The sequence below is a fragment of the Bos javanicus genome, chromosome 6 (genome assembly GCF_032452875.1).
Source record: "Bos javanicus breed banteng chromosome 6, ARS-OSU_banteng_1.0, whole genome shotgun sequence".
NCBI lineage: Eukaryota > Metazoa > Chordata > Mammalia > Artiodactyla > Bovidae > Bos > Bos javanicus.
In genome coordinates this window covers 102,325,733-102,348,744 of record NC_083873.1, presented here as the reverse complement: position 1 = coordinate 102,348,744, position 23,012 = coordinate 102,325,733, and the positions used below count along the sequence as shown (strand labels likewise).

The following is a 23,012-nucleotide window of genomic DNA, read 5'->3' as shown; positions in this document are numbered from 1 at the left end:
ATAAATTTTTAAAATGTGGGGGAGGGGAGAATAGTAAGTAAAACAAAAAAGAAGAAATAAAACCACCAATGGGGAGCATGCAGGGTGGTGCTCATCCCTCCACCAGTAGCCAGGGCGTCCCCAGCAGACAGGGACGTGCAGCCAGGATTTGGAATGACCGGTTCAGACACTGATCCTGTCACTCCCACAGCAAACAGGCAGGCTGTTCCCAAGGCCAGACCGCTCAGCTGTTTGCCAGAGGTTTAAAGCAAGCATGTACTTGCCTAAGATGAGGGGGTCATTACCTCTCTATCCTTTGAACAGGAAGATGAATGAGCTGCCCTAGCAGAGCTCAGCCAAGGGCTGATAGCTGGCTTCCCTTGGTGGAGCTAGACAGAGCTTCTAGACTTGCGCTGGAGGGTGGACTGAGCTGACAACCATCCAGGGAGACTCCAGTTCCCACCTGGTTAGTAAGCGCTTTAGAAGCTAATACTTCTCCCCACTCGAGTTGATGCTAAAGGTCAGCCGTGGAGACTGGATAACATTGGGGCTGGCCAAAAAGTTCGTTTGGGTTTTTCCATCAGCTGTAATGGAAAAAAACTGAATGACCTTTTTGGCCAACCCAAGGTTATGGTAGCTGGGAGACAGGTGATAAAAGACTTCCCAGGAGGAGGTAAGAAGAGTGTATTTTTGAGGCTTTCTCGGGCATGTTAGGTGTGGGCACCATTTCCCTAGGCTGGTCCATCACAATTTTCTCCATCACGTTTCACACCTCTTACACACACACATTGTTTCGGAGGGTGTCAGGGGACTTCCCTGGTGGACCAGTGGTAAAGAATCTGCCTTCTGATGCAGGCGATATGGGCTGGATCCCTGGTCAAGGAACCAAGATAAGATTCCACATGCCTTGGGGCAACTAAGCCACAACCATAAAGAAACTCCCTCTGCCTCAGCAAAGACCCAGCACAGCCAAAAAGAAGGGAAAAGGAAAAGTTACCAGGCACGGGAAAATGTCTGCTTCTAGCTGAAACAGCACTGCCAGTTAGCGCACTGGATCCCAGCCCCACGGGGCTCGCCCGCTGCAGTTATGGTAGCAATACACACCCTCGCGGCTCACTGGACAAGGTGCTGGAGAAACCGTCCCCTTTACTGTTTGGTAAAGTCATGTTATATTTTTAACCTCATGGAGTAATCAGTCAAATCAGACATGACAGCAGGCTTCATGATCTTTCTGTCCTTGTTATTCTTAGCTCAACTTCCGTAACTGAGAAGTTTTTTATGTATCTGCAGGAGTGTTAAACTTTTTATTCCTTCTCGGCAGGAAAGAGTTGGCCTTTCTTGTGTCTTTCATTTTGAATCTTGGATAGGTTGGTTTGGGAATGTCACTGGGGCAGGGGGGGAATTCACTAATCTCTCTTCACCCAGAAGCAGTGAAAAAAATACATCGAGAGCTTAGTAATTCAGAATAAAAGTTGAAAGGACACTGTTCAAAATACCAAACACTATGCTAAATGACAGACTACTTCACAATGCACCATAAGAGCCTATATTGCTCAAAAAGATGCCCTAACCATCTCTGTAATAGCTCTAAAACTTTTTCCCACAATGCCCTGCTTATTATTAAAAGTCATTCACAGAGGTCATAAATTCTTAAATATGGTGGTTTCAAATTAACGAGGTGTGTTACCATGAGTTAAAATATGGACATAATATCAGTATTAAAAAGATCAAACCACAGGAGTAACATTTAGTGTATATCACTTCTGTCAGTAAATCAGAATTAACATTTCATTCCATATAAGGTTTTAATTTCTAGAGGAAAACCTACTGGGCCAGCACCTCCCCGGTAGTACAGAGGATAAGAAGCAGCCTGTCAATGCCAAGGAACACAGGTTTGATCCCTGCTCTGGGAAGATTCCACAGGTCATGGAGCAGCTAAGCCCATGCGTCACAACTGCTGAGCCAAGAGCCTGGGGCCTGCAACTACAGAGCCAGTGCTTCAGAGCCTGGGGCCTGCAACTGCTGAGCCAGTGCACCTACTGCTCACGTTCTGCGATAAGAGAAGCCACGACAGTGAGAAGCCCCCACACCACAACTACAGAGTAGACGCTCACTCTCCATAACTAGAGCAAAACCCACGTGGCAACAAAGACCCAGCACAGCCAAAAAACATACATAAAAATAATAAAAGAGAAAACCTAGTGGGGCAGGTGGTAAACACCAATGTTATCCAAATAGATAAAACACATACCCTTAATGCTATATTATTCTAAAGCAGTATGTCCTTCTCAATGACTGCCTCATCTTTATTTCAGCTGAAGTAATCTGGCATTTATTAGCACTTATCTACATGAAAGACTAACTGCTACTAGTCACAAAAGCAACATGGAATCCAAAGATTTCCAGCCTCTTCTAAGACAGTTCAGGGTTATGTGAACATAATCCTGTAGGACAATGGAGCACCAAACAGCCCCTGGTGTGCAGCAGGCACGCTCCAGGCTGGAGGGGAAGGCTAGTCTCGCACACTCACCTTTCTCTTTTTGGCTAACTTGCTGGCGTTTTCTGAGCTTCTCTTCTCGGGATCTGGCTTCTTCCCTGCTGGTGGCTGTTTGTCTTCTGGTTTCTTGGGGCGGCTGCCCTTCCCTGGGGGCTGGGGTATCCGAGACAGGAGGTCGAGTGTGATCTTCACCACCAAGCTTTGTGGCGGCGGAGCGTCCCTGAGCGGGGAGAGCAGCTTGGTGTCTCTCGAAGGCACCGGGGGTTTGTCTTTGCGGCGGTCCTCCTGGACCACCACAGCCAGCCTGCAGCCACTAGTCCTGGCGCCGGCGCCGCCGCTGCCACCGCGGACAGGGCCCTGGCTCTGGGTCAGGGGAACGAGCGCAAAGTGTTCGGGGCTCCGGTCCTCTGCCGCCGCGTCCTTCGGGGGCGCCTTCGGGGGGCCGCTGCGGTGCTTCTTCCGGTCGCTGGGGGTGGGCACCGCCGGCTTGGGCTCCCGGCTGTCTGCGGCGCGGGGCCGCCCTTTCGTCTTCACCTTGGGCTTGTCTTTGGAGGGCTGGTCCCTGGAGGCCGGGGGAGGAAGTCCGGGCTCGCTCTCCACCTGCAGGCAGGCACGCGCATCTGCAGGCGCATCCGCGTGCCCGGGGGCGGAAGCCTTGATGGGCTTTTTCGGCTGTTTGCTTCCCACGGTTTGCCGCTGGGGGGGCTCCTGCTGGGCAGGGGACTTCTGACAGCTCCTCTTGCCCGCGTGGGGGCCTTCGGATGGGACCCGGGGGGCTTTGCTGGAGCCTTTGGGGGGAGGCTCTTTGGACTCTGGGCGCTCGTGACCCGCGGTGGCGCTGTCGCCGCCCTTGCCCTTAGTGTCCGGGGGTCGGGCCGGGGGCTCCGTGCTACCCGGGGCCTCGGTGGGCACCGCGGGCTGGCTGACTTTGGTCAGCCAGTTGTCCAGCTGCCATTTGTTGGTTGTCGGAGGCTCGGGCTACAAACAAGGAAAAAGAAGACAGGGTTAGCTGAGCAGTAACGATACTGCTCCTCTGGGTTAGTCACCCACTGCTACAGGACTGTCCCGGGGAGATGCAGTCACTCCAAACCTAAGAATTCAGGCCCTTTTGATCCCCCTCTAATTGCAGACTAAATCCTATAACAATTAACTCTTAAAACAATCTTCCCATTGTTCATGCTGCAGGAATTCCAGCTGTAGCAGACACTGACTAATAATAGACCATTAGATACTGACCAGTGCTGACCACTGTCAACTGCTGAGAAATCTGTGTAATAAAGATTTTGTTTCACTGCTAGTTACAGTATAATTTAAACAGAATTTTCATTCTGACTTGTGAACTATCCTATCAGGAAATGATAGGAAAGAATGAAGAGCAAAAAGAATCCTTTTATCAAGGATTTTCAGAAGAAGGTCTTAGTGGTTATGGATGGGTTTCATGGTTTATCCCTTTTTTTGTTTTTGACATACTCATCAATTGAAAATGACTTTTTTCAAGACTTGATTTCATTTCTCAGTGTACTTAAAAACACTAATACATGACAGTTTATCACAGATACACTGTCTTCTGAATTTCAGATTTTACTTCTGGGTAAAAAGAACTAAGTGAGTTCACATTAGTCAACCATGAGTTCCCCCTTTGAATTCTTTAAAAATCAAACACGAGGCCTCTTGTTACAGGTAGTCTGGTCTGAATGAGCACCTGTTTTTCTAAGAAACACAGGGAGGCCCCAGAGCACACAACTGAGAGCAGTGAGATTATACTGATTATCTGTGCGACTCACTAGGAGAATATACAAAAGTCCCGGGCTTCTCCTGTTTTCCTAACAGCAGATATCGTGCTGAAATCTTTGCTGCTGACTACTGGTGCATCACATTCTCTCTCTCCCCAACTGGGCTATTAGATCTCATGAAAGGAATGATAAGGACGTCTTTATCTCCAAATTCTACTTTTATGTCTTGCACACAGTGGTTGGGGTACGTGAGATATTTATTTCGGCACTTCTAGTGGTATCTTGGGGCTTCCTGGGTAGCTCGAATGGCAAAGAATCGGCCTGCAATGCGGGAGACCTGGGTTCGATCCCTGGGTTGGGAAGAGCCCCTAGAGAAGGGAATGGCAACCCACTCCAGTATTCTTGCCTGGAGAATTCCATGGATGTTGGTATATTACTGTACCTATATATTTTATGTTATTTGGGAAAATATTCATGTGTGAACAGGGTAACTAGTGATTACTTTCTTTTTCAAAGGGCAGTGTAGCACTGGCATGCTGCATGTTTTTCTTAAGATCCATTCTGACAGGTGGTTTGTATGACTAAATTATTTCCATAACACTCCGGGAAGTTAATTGAAAGATATCTCAATTTAACTGATTAGATTATGGATAAGGCAATCACTCCAGTAAGTGGATGATATTTTATAAGACTGCTGCTAATGATTTTCCCAAGTGGGATATCCCAAATGATTCAACTCATTAAAAAAAAAATTCAAATGTAATATGTCTAAGATATGTAGATATAATGTAAAGGGTTTGGGACCAGGAAAAAATTTTAGGGAATAAACTGGTCAGGTAGCTAGTTTGGCCTTAGTATAATGGTAGTAAAACAGAACTTAGAGGAACTCTAAGGAAAGAGGGCTACAGAATTTTGTTGTTGTTTTCCTGCGTAAGACAATGTATCTTCTTTGTATCTCCCTCCACTTATACCAACTCTATCCCCCATGCTCTTATTTGAATTTCAGAGCAAGGAGGGAGGGAAGAAGGAAGAGCTACCCTAACAAAGTCCCACATGATTTAAAACTGCACTGAATACTCTAACAAGACGGGATGGCTGTTTAGGGTAGAGAAGAGATTCACACCCAACGTCTACTTGTCAGACACTGTTTCTTGCAAAGACTTGAGGGGGTGGTAGTTCTAACCCACTGGGAAGGAGCCAAATCAGAAAAGGTACAGGGCCCCCTCATCAGGGCTATGCCCACAGCCCCACCACAGCCACGGTCCCTCTTGCTTTCTAGAGGAATGCTTATGCATGAACCAAAAGGGGAGGTCATTCCTGGTATAAATAACATCTGCTCCCCTCCCCCAACCCCAAACAGGGCACTTTAAGATACATTTAGTAGTCCCTAAAGGAATGTCCTGGATACAGAAATAAAACACATTTTCTTCCACTGTGGTCCTAAAAATGGCCAGAAGGGAGGCCTATGGCCCAATTGCAGGGCAGAACTGAGTATGTGCAGACAAGGGGAAAGGGTAGGAGTGATCCTTTTGTATACTTACTATGACCACGTAAAATAGACAAAATTCCTTTAAGGCTAGGTATTATTTGAGTGCTGAGACGGGGGCAAGTTTTACATACGGGACTGACGAAAACTAGACAGGATCAAGGCTTGGACTTTTGCTTTTCCTCAGCCTTTCCTCATGCCCCACCCCAATCTCCCAGGGCTGGACCAACCCCAACACTGCACAGAGGAGGTGCAGAAACATATGAGCCTTTTGATAAACGTCTGACTGTATGTCTCTTCACTTCTCACTTCTCAGGATGCAAATTCCATTTATTCTGAAAGAAAAGCTCTGAGCTATGCGCAACATACATCCACGGTTTCTGTAAAACAACAAAGCTGTGGTGAGGGAGTACAACTCCAAGACTTAGAAGGAAAAAATAAAAAATAGAGAGAAGTGGCATGGTGCTGTAAGAATAAAAGGCTTCCTAGTTAAATGGCTATGGGTTTCAATCTTAGTGTTAATACTTCCTTACAGGTGAAAAGAAAACTCCCAACCTTCCAGGGTTCATGGTCATATCACATAATTTATGAAGAAAGTATCAAGAGCTTAGCAGATAATCAACCATGGTAGTTTACTACCAAAGCATTGGATTAGAAAGAATTAGATTAGAAAACTAAGCAGATGCTTGAATAACTGAGAATAGAAGTCATTTTTCTCTGAACTTTACTTAAGCAGTAAAAGGTCGATGCATCCCATATAATCTAAAAAGCTGAGGTTTACATGCTGACTCACTATAAAGCTGAGACTCACAGTGGCTTTCCCCCAAGTTCACCACCAGCCTGTTGGCACACATATAACATTTCCTATCTCATAAGATCACTGGACTACTCAGTCAAATGAATTTTAAACGGAGACTTTTAAGAAGCGAACTTCTCAGCATTAAAAATAAAACATAGAGTGAAAAAGTTAAAACTAGTAACTACGGGCTATTATGGAATTCATGTAGTGCTCGACTAACTTAGTTTTACCATAATGCAGGTACTTATTTTAAAAGGAAAGAAAGGTTGTTAAATAACTTTGGGGAAAATTAAAGGTTTCAAACCTAGACAAAGACAAAAACAGGTCTGAGGAAGCCAAGCCTTGGTACGTAACCAACAGACCATACTGAAGTCTAAGTTTGCATAGTAACAGAAATGTAAAATATGAGTCTATGCAGGAAAGCGACTTTTAAAAAGTAAAGTAGAATGGGAACATCATTTTCCAGCAAAGAGTCTCTAAATCTATTCTATTTAATAACCTCTTGAGCACCAAGATACAACCAATGGGTTGGCCGGAAAGTTTGTTCAGATTTTTCCATCAGATGCTACAGAAAAACCCAACCAAACTTTTAGGCCAATCCAATGTTTCATTAATACAAACGCCAGATTAATTTTTTCTTCCGAGTTTCAATTATTCAGCCAAATCTGTGCCATTTCCATTTTATTTGAATCAAATTTTATGATTTAATTGGATTCTCTTGCTTATCACAGTAACCAAACAAGCATGCAGATTTTCCTTCATGAATAAGGTGAGACCTAAAGCAAAGACCTTATGAACAAGCACATAGTTTCTCTGTAGAGAATATTCAGTATTTTTCCCCCTGGGGCACAGCAAAATTACTTCAATAGCAACTAGTGTCTCACGAGAGATCAGCCCCCAGAAATAGAGAGAGCAGCTTCTAAAATCTGAAAGGCACTTCAAGTGCAACTAATGCCCATCTATGTTTATTCACTCCAAAACTATTTACTGAGCACTGACCGCTATGCCAGACATTAACTCTCATCTAACAAGATGACACTCAGCCCCGTCCTCATCCTCCCTTGCCCTCAGACACTGTGCTCTTCAGTCAGGACACCATCTCCTGACGTGTCTGGCTAATGCACTAACGCAGTGGCCTTGTTTTCTTAACAGCAGAGACAAATACTGAAAACGTCAACACTTTTTTAATCAGAAAGTCTCATTTCCTGGGATTCCTACCTGAAATACACAGAACACTTTTCTCTATACAAGTGGGTCGCTCCACTAAGTTTAGAAGAGACTGGGCAACTCTGTTCATTGTTACTACACTTCTTGTACTCAGCAATCCAGTAAACAGCATATATCCTCCAGATAGACTTAGTGCCTGAGACTTTCAGTCTCCTCTGTTTATCTTTACAATACCTCTGGAGGGTGGCGGATAAGCAACTTGGGGCAGAGGGACCAAGAAAGATGGCTCTGGCAAAACTACTTTGCCATCCATTTAATGCACAGTGATTTAGTGATTCAAAAATAGAACCTCTGAGGGCTTCTTTCTAGTTCACTGTTCCTGCCCTTTGCTAAAACAGGCTGCCTCCTTTTGACTGAATTCATGCATTCCTGAAATTTCAGAACGCTTTCTCATTAATATGAAAATAGCTGCCTACTGAAAACAGTCTTCGGTTCTCAAAAGAAGGGAAAAGAAAAGGGGGTGTACACGTTCTCAATGAGTTGCTTTTCAGAAGGGCTCTGGCAGCCACAGGGAAGGACCTATCCTTTTCAACAGGAGGGAGAAGACCTCGCCCCCCAAGCTCCACCACCAGATGCCCGGTGAGCAAGTAAACACAAACAGGAAAGCGAGGCAGGAAAGCGCCGCCCCCGGGACGGGACGGGGCGGCACCCGGGCTTCCAGCCCCGAGGTCGACGGCGCCCCCGGTACCTCGGGAGCCGGGGCTTCTCGGGATTCGTTCTCCTCGCTGTCACTGGAGCTGCTCTCGCTCTCCGAGTCCGAGGAGCTGTCGGAGTCGCTGGTGCTCTCCGATTCGGCGCTGCTGGAATGTGCTGAGGCCGCGGCTGCTGGCAGCGCCGGTGGAGCGCTGCGGGGAAGCGACAGAGGCAATCAGAGACCCAGGCGAGGCGGATTCCTTCCCTCTTTACTCACTCCGCTTTTTGCCCGCTCTTCTGCTACTCGAAAGAACAAGAGAACCTTGCAGGTCCTCCTCCTGTGTAGTGCACGGAACAATGCTCCATGTTATGTGGCAGCCTGGGTGGCAGAGGAGTCTGGGGGAGAATGGATATGTGTGGCTGGGTCCCTTTGCTGCCCACCTGAAACTATCACAACATTTATTGGCTATATCCCAATATAACATAAGAAGTTTAAAAAAATTAGTTAAAGTTAAAAAAAAAAAATATATATATATATATAAAAATAAAAACTAAGCGAAACGTACTCAGTCCTGTCGGACTCTTTACAACCACATGGACCATACACTCCACGGAATTTTCCAGGCCAGAATAGTGGAGTGGATAGCCTTTCCCTTCTCCAGGGGATCTTCCCAACCCAGGGATCAAACCCAGGTCTCCCGCACTGCCAGCAGATTCTTTACCAGCTGAGTCACAAGGGAACCCAATCCTTTCTCCAGTGGATCTTCCTGACCCAGAGTGTGCTATCACAGAAGCCTTAGCAAAAACTAATGCTCTATCCAAAAAAAAAAAAAAGGGTAACCAACAAAGACCTACAGTGTAGCACATGGAAATCTGCTCAATGTTATGCGGCAGCCTGGATGGGAGCAGAGTGTAGGGGAGAATGGATACACATACATGTATGGCTGAGTCCCTCTGCTGTCTGCCTGAAACTATCACAACTGTTAATCAGCTATACCCCAATACAAAGTAAAAAGTTGAAAAAAAAAAAAAAAAGATTACCTTGTAGCACTACAGCGCATGACCATGATATCCAGTTGAGAGCAAGGCCTATCCATGGTGGCTCAAAAATCAGTGAAAACCCTTGAAACAGTTCACCAGATAATTGCCTAACAAAAGCCTGGGGGATTTTTCTGAAGAACACTGCGAGCTATGTAAACTGCAAGATGCCAGCTGCTCCAGATCAGGCGTTGACAAACCATAGCCTGAGCTGGCTGCCTGCTTTTCTAAATAAAGTTTTATTGGAATACAGCCACACCCCTTTATTTTCTGCATCCTTTCTGTACTACAAAAGCAGAGCTGAAGAGTTGCAGCACAGGCTTTACGGCCTACAAAGCCTAAAACCATGACTTTCTGACCTTTTAAGTTTGCTGAGGCCTGCAATATAAAACCCAAAGAAGTTGACTTATAAAAGAACAGCCAATCCATTCAAGTGTCCCTGCATGCTTGATATGAGAACCAACTGCAGAGTAGCCAGAGGCTGCTGAATACAAATGGGGTTCCTTTGGAAAGTGATAATCCACTCACACTTCTTGGGGAGATGATAAAATGGACTTTCTTTATGAGACATCATCCCCAAATATCAGCTGAATATCAGAGAGAATAACAACTGTTAAGTTTTCAGAACAGGGCAAAAACCCTAGGGCTCTGAGAAAACACAGTGATCATACATACTGCTGGACAAAGAATAGCAACACGTATCTTAAAGCCTTGCCCCGGATGGAATTAGCCAAAGCAGTTAATAACTACAACTGTGAAAGCCTCCAAATCTACCCAGAACATTGTCAAAATAACCAATACATTAAATAACTATATTAGAATAATGAAAAATTATTAGACAGTAATAAAATCACTAGTCGAGGCGATTTTTAAACAACACTATATAAAACCAGAATTTTCTCATTTCAAATTTGTAATAGCTAACGAGCTTAAGCCAGTGAGAGTCAGAAACAGATACACTTTCAATATTATTCCTGCCGCTGATGTATCCTCCACTTTGCAGGGATTTTTTTTTCTCTCTCTCTCTTTCTTCCCCCTCATCCACTCCTATGACAAAGTTAGGTTACTTTGTCATATTTTCTAAGTTGTTAGAAGTCATGAGAAATGACTGAACAAAATGAGCTAAAAATAAGCAGAGTTTATGAATCCTTAAGATCTCACATAATTAAGTGACCTTCCCCCTCATTAACAGGAAACTCAGCTGGATGAGAGGTTTTCAGCAGTGAGCTTGTCTCAAAATGGATGACCACCTCTCAAGGGACTAAAACAGCTACGGGGTAATTGAACTCTCTGTCCATGGAGGTCAGGTACTGGCATATTAAATCATTAAATTCAGTATCAGAGGATATGGTAAATAAAGGTAGTTCAGAAAATTTCCATTTTCAGCAATGAAAGCATTACATTTTCTAAAATACGGTTGTTTACAAAGTGAAAAGGGTGCCATTTTCTGTCACACTAAAATGTATTGCAGTTCATTTTTAAAAAGCACCTAAAACAACTGGAAAATCGACACAACTGCGAAGACAGGGACTATGGAAAACAACTTCTAGAAATAATTTGGCTTTAGTTTTGAAGACATAGTAAACCTGTCTCTTTCATAAAAACACTGGGCTCTTCAATATGACTTCTCAAATGCTGGTTACATAATACTGATGGAAGTGATTGAAGCTTATTTTAAAGGCTCAAATTTTAAACATACAAAGCCAGCTAAAGATTCAGGTGGACACAGGGACTCTTTCTGTTTTATAAACAACCTCTCGAGGGCTGACTTAAGCTTCCGCAATATTAAACAGGTCCTTTCTTTTACCTGTGATCTTCCATCTCCTCCCATGAAGACGCCATGAAAGTACTAAATAAGACTAATTTCCCTATTTGGTAGAAAAAGCAAACATTCTGTATAGATGGGGAGAGACCAGAACACAGTACCTTGGAGGTGCAGGTGCGAAAGGAGGCTTCTCTGAGGTCTAGACATTCACAGTAAGGGGAAGAAGGACCAGGAAGAGAACAAAAAAACAGGGTAAGTGGCTCAGAAATACTGAGGATTAAAGGAGTCTTGGTATTATGGGGTGTACAGAACTTACTTGATCGCTGTCACTGTCCTCACTGTCACTGAGCTGAAGGTCATCTTTGAGCATGCTGGAACAGGCAGGGGCAGAGACATTGCAGAATTTAAAATAATGTCCAAAAACCTTTTTTCACATATAAACAGGAAAAAGTGCTTAATGAAACAAGAGGGGGTGGGACAGGCATAACTTTTCTTTATTCACCAAATGCTTCATTTTCCTGGAAATGTTAAGTTTTACAATTTAAACACAGAAACCTGTTCAGTCCAAGCTCCTTATCATTTCAAAGCTGACTGTTTCACACATTCGGAGCATTAAAAGCAGAACTACAAGTTCTACAAGGGGTTTGTTGCCAGCCCTGAGACTTAAGTTCCACATCCACACAAGAAAACAACAACGAAAACAGTGCCCGACACTTCAAAAGCACCATTATTAATTTAATACTTCTGTGATTATTTTAATACTTATTTAATAATACTTATTATTAAATTATTAAATAAAATGTTATTAATTTAAAAGTAACTATATTAATTTAATAAATATAGGATAAGATGTATGAAGCTTATTGAGGCAACTGTCACCAATTACGTTACATCTTTGTCCAAAAGACATTAACATTGAACTTTTTCACACACACACAAACCTCTTCTTCTGTCTGCTTGAACACTAATCAGTGGACAAAGCAGTAGTAATGCAGATAGTACTGTTGTCTAAAAAATGATTAACCTTACTGCTATCATTCAGATAGAAATATGAAAGAAACTCAGTTCATGTCTTCAAAGTTATATTAAGACTTATCTCTAGGCATTCAGGTTTATGATGAACCTAAATATCAAAAGCAAACATTTTCCAATCTGTACATGTTTACTCCGATCTTAGCCCCTTCCCTTCCTGTCCTCTTCTTTACCTTCTTCCATGGAGATAGCCAACATCAAAGGAATAAATCAGTAATTGTTCCCTCCCACTTCCCCCAAATTTACAAGCATGACTATTTGAGGAAATGCTGTAAGTGAAACTACGGGAAAAAAGAGGGAGTATTAGTGATGTTCCAAAAAGCAAATTATACAGAAGTTACAATCCTTCAGTACTTCTAAAAATACCTCTTCGATATTCTTAAAAAACAATTTTTATTGCAAACTCATTGTTCAGTTGCTAACCTGCCACTGAAGTAAGCAGGCATTATTTTTTGGGGAATCTATGGTAAAAAAAAAAAAAAACCACTTTATTTTCTAATGAAAGTAAAGGATAAAACTTGGCTCTTTCAAAATGACTGCCTGTGTGCAATGTCCTAATTCTGCCAAGGACTTATTTTCACCAACAAATGCACTAAAAAACATCTTGTGATAAGTTTCTTCACAAAAAATGGAAACTGTTAGCCACTTGTAAATGTAGACCTTGCTCGATATTTTTCTATGTATGTTCATCCGTGTCTGACTCTTTGCAATCCTTCAGACTGTAGCCCACCCTGGACCTCCAGAGTCCATGGGTTTCTCCAGGCAAGAATACTGAAGTGGGTTGCCATTTCCTCCTCCAGGGGATCTTCCCAACCCAGGGATTGAACCCAAGTCTTCCGCATCTCCTGCCACCTGGGAAGCCCAATATTTACCAAGTAGAAGCTAAATTCCTATTTTAGCAAGGATAGAAGACACAGCCTTCAGATGCAGAACTTGGCAGCAGCAATCATAATGATGTACAAGAAAAAGTCACTCAATAGGTTTATTGCTTTAAAAACAGCCTGGCTGGGATACACACAAGCAGAAGATAAAAGATATATCTTTGTGTAAAGCAATTATCCTTCAATAAAAAAAATAAATTAAAAAAAAAGATATATCTTTGGAAGAAATGTTAGATATAATATAACTAGGGAGAAAAAAAAAAAAACCTGGCAAAGTATATTCAGTATAAACCAGCAACAACAAAACCACAGTAAATGGACCTCTTTGTTTCCCAGTCATTGGGTTTGTTTTGTATAAAGCTGATTTGCCTTAATTTCCTGAAACATCAATGATCATGTAATCCAACCACACTTCCTGTTGCAAGCAGAAGACTAACTAAAAACTTTGTTTGCTTAGCTACTGAATGCCGAGCTTCTGTGCATATATACTCTCAAGTCAGAAAGTATATAAGATACTGTATGTTCAGTAACTCAGAAGGTACTTGTCCTGACTTTTACTCTACTTGCTGAGGGGATAAAAAGGGACTGTAAAAATGCTCGTAGATCCTTCTCCTCTTCAGAGCATTAGGTAGGCAGATGGTAACAAAACAAGCCTGCAGGTTATTCACGACCGAAAGGGCTGACTGATAGTGACCTGTAAAAGAGACTGCTAAAGATATCTCCAAAGAAGCATTAACTCAAAAAGAAAGAGAGAGACAGAGAGAAGAAACCAATAAGGTCAAACAGAACCGAACACTTATGTAGGATGTACTAAGGATTTACACGTGGTATTAGGTTAGCCAAAAGTTCCTTTGGGTTGTCCATGCCGTCTTACAGGAAAGCATGAATAAACTTAATGGCCAATCCAACATTTCACTTAATCGAAATTCATGGGCATCATTTATTTGACACAAGAGTCAGCAGACACAGTGTATTATGTCTTGCAACTCAGCCAGCAGTAGCCACAGAATCTTCCAGAAACCAAGGTTTAGTCTATCATTAGTGATGGGTAGCTCAATATAAATCAGTATTGGGGAAAGAGATATTTTGTCAAGTTTCAGATATCAAACATATATTGTATCTCTAAAAAGAAAAAAGGTTACTTAAAAAACATGACTAAGTTTTGTTAATATAGAAAATTAAACATCAATGCCATTATAATTTTTTAAAAAAAGAATCTATACAGTTGGGAAAAAATGTAACTTGAAGACAGGTAAAGGTGTTATGTTTAAAGGGATGAGTTGCTAAACTCCCCTACTTGTGCCACAAATATCTGAATTTGAGGCCATGCATATCACTAAATTACCATACTAGTTATGTTTTAGGATCTTCATATAAGATATATTACTATACTATGCTTCACATACTGTATTGATATATGCAATAGACTGGTCTTTGAATGTCAAGATGACAAATTACAGCACATTTGGGTGAGCATCTTTGCACCAACTAAAAGAGAAGCAAACCTTTTAGATCTAGTCTCCTTCATACCAATAAAACCTAAGTTAAGAAACGTAAGACCCAAGGGCCATACTGAACTGTAAGCTTTTCTGAGGTAGGATCAAGTCAGAAAATATGAAGGCGAAAATATGATTTTCGCCTTCATATTTTATCTAGAATTTGGCAGGCAGCCTAAGAAACTGGCTGAATGAACAGCATCCCTTTGCTGATTAAGTAACAGTACAACATCGCTGTGCTGTTTCTGTGATCTGAACTTGCAGTGATTCTATGCACAACCCCATGGGCTGGCTCTGATCACCCCCTCACATCCTAAGGGATGAGGAAACAGCTCAGAATAGCCACCTAACTTGCCTAAAATCATGAAGTTGGTTATATGCTGGAGCTGGCATGCAAAAGCCATTTCATTGGATACCATCTCCTAGCTCTGGCCAACAGAAGACAGTGGTTAAAAAACCTAACTGAGTGCATGAAAACTAAGTGCCAGAAGCCACTGACAGAAAGACTCTGGTTTAAAAGAAAGTAAGAACTATACTGCTGGAGTAAAATGAATACACTATTCTCCTCCTGCCTTCAAACTTTCCCAGCATCAGGGTCTTTTCAAATGAGTCAGTTCTTTGCATCAGGTGGCCAAAGTATGGGAGTTTCAGCTTCAGCATCAGTCCTTTCAATGAATATTCAGGACTGATTTCCTCTAGGATGGACTAGTTTACATACTATTCAAACTGGTCAAATAACGAATTTCATTTCCAAACTCAAAGGGGGGAAAAAAAAAAGTTATTTCAAAGCATAGGGAACCATACGGCCAGGCCTGGCACTGTTCAAAAGAAAGCAAATGCTCAGGTAAAGCGACTCTTTGAACTACCATGTAGGTTTAACCACATTTTACATGATCGGTTACGAGAACTTCTTACTGAAGGGTTACAAACAATCCTCAAACCCCTCTGAAACAAATGCATTCTTCAGACAGCTGTTCTGCAAAGCTGAAAGAGCTGCACGCACGTTCCAGCAGGCATGCTTCAGCAGCTCAGAGCCTGATGGTTACTGTGTGAAGACACACCAGACAAGCCTTTATTCTTTTACTATCCCTTGTATTAGGCTTACCCAAAGCTTCCACTGCCAATACGCTGTAACATCTTAATTCAGAACCCCAAACTCTTTCAATACGCTGATTTCTTAGCTTAACATTTCCTATGATCGGGCCATACCTTTGATTTGGAAAAGAGCAAGTAGAGGCAAGCTCAAAGTAGTTGCTTGTGATTAATAAGTCACAAACCTGGCACTAGGCGTGCCCACAATGGCAAATGAAGTGATACGTACTTTTCAAAAACCACTAATGAGCATGTGAGAACGTGTAAACCTGCACAATTCTCATATTTCCCAAATGTTTAAATTACATCAGGATTGGATTTCTTTTTTGGTGAAGGGCAGAAATAAGGACTGCAAATGCTTTGTGCAGGAGGTGATGGGAGGTGACAAGTTATTTAGAGGGCTCCACATACCATTAATTTTTTTTAAATAAAAAAGCAGAGCCCCTAAGACACTGTGACACAGCATAAAACTGGAGACTCTCCAAATGGTGACAGTAATTGGCAGAATTCAAGTTTAGGAGAGACCGTCTATGGGAGATGGTGGGCTACCAGGGCAGAGGGATAAGTCAAGTCACTGGATACCTGATTCACCATAGTATGTGACCTTAAGGTTAATAAGGCAAAAATTATAGAGGTGTGAAAGATTATTTAAACTCCATGGATGAAGTGAAGACTTTCTGAAGTCAAACAAGGACATGAGAAAAATCACAAGGGTATAAATGAAGGAAAAGTTGAAGTCTGTGTGTGTTAATAGCTCCATCATGTCCAGTTCTTTGTGACCCTAGGGACCATAGCCAGATATGTTCTTCCATCCATAGGAGTCTCCAGGCAAGAATACTAGAGTGGCTAGCCATTCCCTTCTCCCGGGGATCTTCCCAACCCAGGGATCAAACCCAGGTCTGCGCTGCAAGCAGATTCTTTACCGTCTGAGCCACCAGGGAAGCCCATTGAAGTTAATAAATAAGATTAAGTCATTAAGTATGATAAATAAGATACTAGTACAAGATGACATACTAGACAACTGGAAACAAAATCTAGAAGAATGATTACTGAAAATGATATTCTATTAAACATTGCTTACAGGTATTTAATCAAGTTTATGTGCAATGTTTTCTCCTTCCATATTTATTCTGAGTATTTACTATGTGCCAGGCCCTGCTCTGGACTTTATGGATACAACTCTAAGCAGACCGAAATCCCTGTCTTGTGCACTCAGAGCCCAGGGGAGGCAGGTAAGTAACCAAAGTACATTCTTTCTCAATGTGTAACAAGCCTGCAGAGGGGAGAAAAGCATAAGAGAGAAAGTGGCTATGCGTTGTTCTTCTACATCAGGTTAGTCAGGGAAGACTGGACTGATGAAGGGATGACATCCAAGGAGGGGGCACAGTGCAAGAAATGCAGGAGGGTGATCAGGGCACAGGAAACAGGAAACAGGTCAATGTGGCCAGAGTGGGAAGTGTGTGTGTGTGTTTGGGGTGTTGGGGGAGCATAAAGAAGGAGGTGAAGAGGTACGTTATAGGTTATGGAAGGCCTCAGAGGCCTCTGCAGGGTGGCTGAGTGGGCAAACTCTGGGGTCACTTACTCAAGTAAATTAGCAGTATGATTAAAAATAAGACTTAAATAGACCCTTAAGGACAGACACCCTCCCATATTTGTCTTCCATATGCACATAATTATTTCAAAGTAGTCACTTCCACTAGACCCTAGATAGCATACTAAAAAGCAGAGACATTACTTTGCCGACAAAGGACCATCTAATCAAAGCTACGGTTTTTTCAGTAGTCATGTATGAATGTGAGAGTTGGACTATAAAGAAAGCTGACAGCCAAAGAATTGATGCTTTTGAACTGTGGTGTTGGAGAAGACTCTTGAGAGTCCCTTGGAAATCCAACCAATCAATCCTAAAGGAAATCAGTCCTGAGTGTTCATTGGAAGGACTGATGTTGAAGCTGAAACTCCAATACTTTGGCCACCTGATGTGAAGAGCTGACTCGTTGAAAAAGACCCTGATGCTAGCAAAGATTGAAAGCAGGAGAAGGGGATGACAGAGGATGAGATGGCTGGATGGCATCACCGACTCGATGAACATGAGTTTGAGCAAGCTCTGGGAGTTGGTGATGGACAGGGAAGCCTGGTGTGCTGCAGTCCAGGCGGTTGCAAAGAGTCAGACACGACTGAGTGACTAAACTGAACTGAGTCACTTCCAATAAGAATTGTTGCTGCTCAGTCGCTCAGTCGTGTCCGACTCTTTGCAACTCCATGGACTGCAGCACACCTGGCTCCTCTGTCCTCCGCTCTCTTTCAGAGTTTTCTCAACTCACATCCATTGAGTCAGTGATGCTATCCAGCAATCTCATCCTCTCCTGGCCCCTTCTCCTTCTGCCATCAATCTTACCCAGGGTCTTTTCCAATGACTCAGCTCTTTGCATCACACGGCCAAAGTATACTAGAGCTTCAGCATCATTCCTTCAGTGAAAATTCAGGGTTGGTTTCCTTGGTTTTCAAATGCCTTTAGAGCCTGCAGCCCAACAAGCCTCTTTTAAGGTGGCAAGTATTATCTGCCTCCCTCTCACCATTCAGGTTCCAGATCAAATGCCACCTTCTCTGAGAGACTTTCCTGAGCCTCCCAGAAGTATCAACATCACCACCACCCCAAATGCCTCCTCAAGCCTGTCCCTATCACATCACCTAGTTTGTATTATATGCTACCTGCATTTAGCTACAAGACATGAAGACAAGGACTTTATCTTGTTGGCTATTGTTTCCCCAAGCACCAGCCACATAGCATGTGTTTAAGAATTAAGTACTGAATGGATGAATGGAGGCAACTTTTGGAAGCATCTCCAAATTGCCTGGCATCAAGCCCAGAGAATAATATTTATATAATTGGGGTCAAAGCATGTTAAAGAATGAGAATGATTTTTCTTATGCAGAACATAAAACAGACTCATTTACATAACACCTTCTGTACAACAGGCACTTGATAAACTTATTCTTCTTGTCCATTTTTTTTGACCTTTGGTCTAAGACCAAGTATATATTATCCTAAAGGGGTGCTCCCAGAATAGTTCAAGCCATCATTTGGGAAATATATAGAGATCCAAGGGGAATACTTTGGAGAAGATGACTGTCCAGCACTTTGGCATTATTTTTTATAATTATTTAAAATATGCTTTGGACTTCCCTGGTGGTCCAGTGGTTAACAATCCATCTGCCAAATCAAGGGACACAGGTTCAATAACTGGTCCAAGAGAAGTTCATATGCCTTGGGGCAACTACTGGCCCACATGCCGCAACTACTGAAGCCCGTGTGCCTAGAGGCTATGCTCTGAAACAAGAGAAGCCATCACAGTGAGAAGCCTAAGCACTGTAACTAGAGAAAGCCCACGCACAGCAATGAAGACCCAGCACAGCCAAAAAGTTAATACAAAACACATATATGCTTCACTTCACAGCTTCACCAGAATATCCCTTCAATATTATGCAAGTCCCTAAGCATAACTTTGTATACAATGTTAAGTTAAATACTGTCCTTCAAGAGATCCTAGAATATGGTCTACTAAAGCCAGAAATCCAAGAATTAAATTGACTATTCCAAAAGACTGTTGATTCTACCATGAAAGGAGGTACTTCTGCATTTGGGAGTTTTACCATTTTGCAAATATTGATTTATGTGTTACAGTAACTATAATTCTGAAATAAGCAAAATTTTCAAACACTGTTCAGAATGACCATTTGTTTCCTTGCACCCAAGCACGGAAATTTTTCAGTACCCAGTATTATAAACTCTGACGTCTCCATAGCATGGCTAATAGTAACTCATTAAAAAAAAAAAAAAAAAGCTTTATTCTCTGTCATTTAATACCTCTACTTTTTTCTCTTGAAAAATAGAACATTTTCTTCTATATCTACATCACTAAAATAATTATGAATACCAGTAACTTTGGATTCACAATTACTTATTCAGTTGGGAATAAAAACAGAATGCATCTTTTTCTAGCAATGCCAGATATTTGAGAACCAAGAATTATTATTAATGTAAAGCTCTTTATTTACATTCTGAGAAGCTGAAGATTTACTGTAGATGTACAAATATATCACTGACCAGCACAAATATATGTTCCTTGCTTTCAAAAAGAGCTGAAGAACTGTGAATAAGGGACAGGAGTATACTCGAAAGGACAAATAATTTATAAGTTTAGCCCCTTAGGGTAACTTCTACTATTAATACTTCTTCCAAACATTTATCAGCAAAGAGCCCTTTAAGTCAGAGCTGTCAAGTGAAATAAAGATCTCAGGTCAGACACCTTCATAAAGCACAAACTTTTTTGTTAACTGAAGTTCAGCTGATTTATAACGTTGTGTTAATTTCTGCTGTACAGCAAAGTGATTCAGTTTTACATATTTATATATGTGTGTGTGTGTGTGTGTGAAAGTGTTAGTCGCTCAGTGTCTCTTTGTGACTTTATGAACAGTAGCATGCCAGGTTCCTCTGACCATGGAATTCTCCAGGCCAGAATACTGGCATGGGTTGCCATTCCCTTCTCCAGGGGATCTTCCAAACCAGGGATTGAATCCTGAGTCTCCTGCATTGGCAGATGGATACTTTACCATCTGAGCCACCAGTGAAGCCTGATCAAACTTCCAGGACAATCCCAACCCCAGTCTTCAGGTTCAAATGCTTCCCCTCATTTGAAAAGAAATGTTCCAAGTAAGTAATAAAAATTTCAAATTGCTGGGCTTCCCTGGTGACTCAGTGGTAAAGAATCTACCTGCCAATGCAGGAGACATGGGTCTGATCCCTGGATCCAGGAAGATCCCACATGCTGTGCAGCAATAAAGACCCAGGACAGTTGTAAATAAATATATTTAAAAAATTTTTTTCAAATTGCTGTAGTTGTTCACTTCTCTCTCTAACTGATGATTTCTAAAGCAAAAATAAACAGAAAGGAGGGCACCATCTAGTTAGGACTTGGCAATGTTGGGGGAGGTAGCGGGTGAGAAGGAGAAGCAAGTCAGTCACAACAATGCCCATCAACTGCTGTATAGCTTCTAAAACATTAGCACGTTATCCATTTTGAGAGGCTGGTGAAAGCACTGGTATTAGGAAACCGTGTCTGAATGTACTACCCACGATCACACACATGAAGGAAATAATGTTGCTGTTGTTAGTAAGTCATAGCCAACTCTTTGCGACCCCATGGACTGTAGCCCACCAGGCTCCTCTGTCCATGGGATTCTCCAGGCAAGAATACTGGAGTGGGGTGCCATGCCCTCCTCCACAGGATCTTCCCGACCCAGGGACTGAACCCGTGTCTCCTACTTGGCAGGCGGATTCTTGATCACTGAGCCACCTGGGAAGCCCCAAGGGCGTAACAGCGGTACAGAAAAAGGAAATGCTTTGTACTGTGCCCCAAGAACTCAAAAGACCTAAGTCTTGGAAAGGCAGAGAATTCCAAAGCTAGGAGCCCTTAAATCAACATCCCCTCCCCTAAACTTGGGGGCAAACAGCACTGGATTCCTAGCTAATCCCTTCCCTGTGGTGCGTGGTAGAACAAACTCATCACTTGACAGCTAACTAGAGTTTCAACTACAGAGATTAAACGTAACGGATTCAAGACATTTCTTTCACACTTACATTCTTCTACCACCTGGCTACTGCCCACCCACACCCAAGTCTGGACAGATGTTAAAAGTTATTAATATCCACAGCTTATTCTCCAGGGCCAGGTCCTCTTATCCCCCTTTGATAAGCACCACTCCACTTTTGTAAGGAGGCCCAAGTACTAGGAACTCTGAAAGAAAAAGTATTAGGACCTAGATTGATTTTTAAAACCAAAGAACAAATGACCCTGAAATTAACATCTTCTTTCCTGACATCCAAAGTGCATTAGACGGTCTCCCTGCCAGGCTCTGTGCCATTCAGACAGTTTAACTGCTTGTCAAAGAACCCTCAGGCTGACCCAAGATCAAATGAACCCGTGAGCGCTAAGAGATCTGCCATGCTAACTCTGAAACAACACTTGCCCTCGACAGAATTAACTGGGACTCAGCTGTCATCCAATCTCCATAAAAGTGATTCTTTTCCCCATAGGGACATTTCATTTTGGCGCTAATCAATACTGCCAACCCCCTGGGCATACAACCCACTGTATTCATCCAGCCTCAAGATTTCTCTCTCCTTCATCACTCTGGTCCTCTCTACCTGCACCAGGCCCTGCTTTCCTCCCTTCTCCAAACCTATTAGGATCAAAACAAATGTTCTTCTCTAGGTTAATTTTATACATGGCAAAGCAATAGTTTTTATCCAGAAAACACTACAGGGACTTCCCCAGTGGTCCAGTGGTTAAGAATCTGCCTGCCAACGCAGGGGACACAGGTTCGATCCCTGGTCCAGGAAGATTCCACAGGCCACGCGGCAACTAAGCCGGCGCTCCACAACATTTGAGCCCGAGTGCCGTAGAGCCCATGCTCTGCAATAAGAGAAGCCACGGCAGTGAGAAGCCTAGGTACCACAATTGAAGAGTAGTCCCTCTCGCTGCAACTAGGGAAAGCCCTGGCACAGCTACGAAGACCCAGGACAGCCAAAAAATAAATACACATATAAATTATTCAAAATTTTTCAAATTAAAAATAAAACACTACACGTGTCACAGGACATGAGCATATCTGTTATAAACTTGCAGGCACCTCTGATTTCAGTGGTTTAACTCACTTCATCAGGAGAGCAACCCTGAGTAGCAAAATGGTCATAGAAAACACTCTGAGTCCCTACGAACGACCTCAGTCTGAAAGCTGATGGAAAACGGAGTGGGCAGGGGCAGCTGGGACCAGGTCAGATCCAGGGGCCTTTCTCCCTCTCCACACCGGCCCAGGACACAGCCCCTTCCCTCGTTAGGTGCAGCTGCCCCACTTGATCTGCTGCTCAGGGCGCTCCTTGTCCCTGTTCTTATTGCCAAGTTCTTGTAGGGCTGCAAGCACTTCAGCTTGCCTTCCCTCGCTGCCCCCAGTAAAGACAGTAGCTGGGTCCTCTTATGGTCTGTGTGGCTTTACTACCAACCATTACACTGCGAGCACAAGGTGTACAGCCTGAGGGCAGCCACAGAGCATCCACAGGGTGATTGCAAGTGTGGTCCCTGGAGGTGTCCTGTCAATCCCTCATCAGCCACCAACTGGCTAAACCAACACCTGCACCCCTAAATGCAATCTAAGGCAGTGATTCTCAATCTTCAGAACACAGGAGTAAAAAACTTTTTTTTTTTTTAAAGAAAGGGAAAAACAAAAGGCAAAAACAACAACAACAAAAGGCAAAGAATAACTATCATTGGGTTAATTTTTTTTCTAGTAAAGGAGA

The 23,012-nt window shown here is 42.8% G+C and overlaps 1 protein-coding gene across 8 annotated transcripts in view; it reads right to left on the bottom strand.

Moving 5' to 3' along the window:
• AFF1 (ALF transcription elongation factor 1) overlaps positions 1-23,012 on the bottom strand; it is a 194,913-nt gene that overhangs the window by 22,724 nt on the left and 149,177 nt on the right. For all 8 annotated transcript variants that reach the window (XM_061420742.1, XM_061420741.1, XM_061420745.1 and 5 more), the window contains 4 exons: positions 11,474-11,528; positions 11,319-11,356; positions 8,410-8,566; positions 2,510-3,454 (listed from right to left, as the gene is read on the bottom strand). In XM_061420742.1, the coding sequence (XP_061276726.1) occupies positions 2,510-3,454; positions 8,410-8,566; positions 11,319-11,356; positions 11,474-11,528 (1,195 nt within the window). The remainder of the gene's footprint in view (positions 1-2,509; positions 3,455-8,409; positions 8,567-11,318; positions 11,357-11,473; positions 11,529-23,012) is intronic.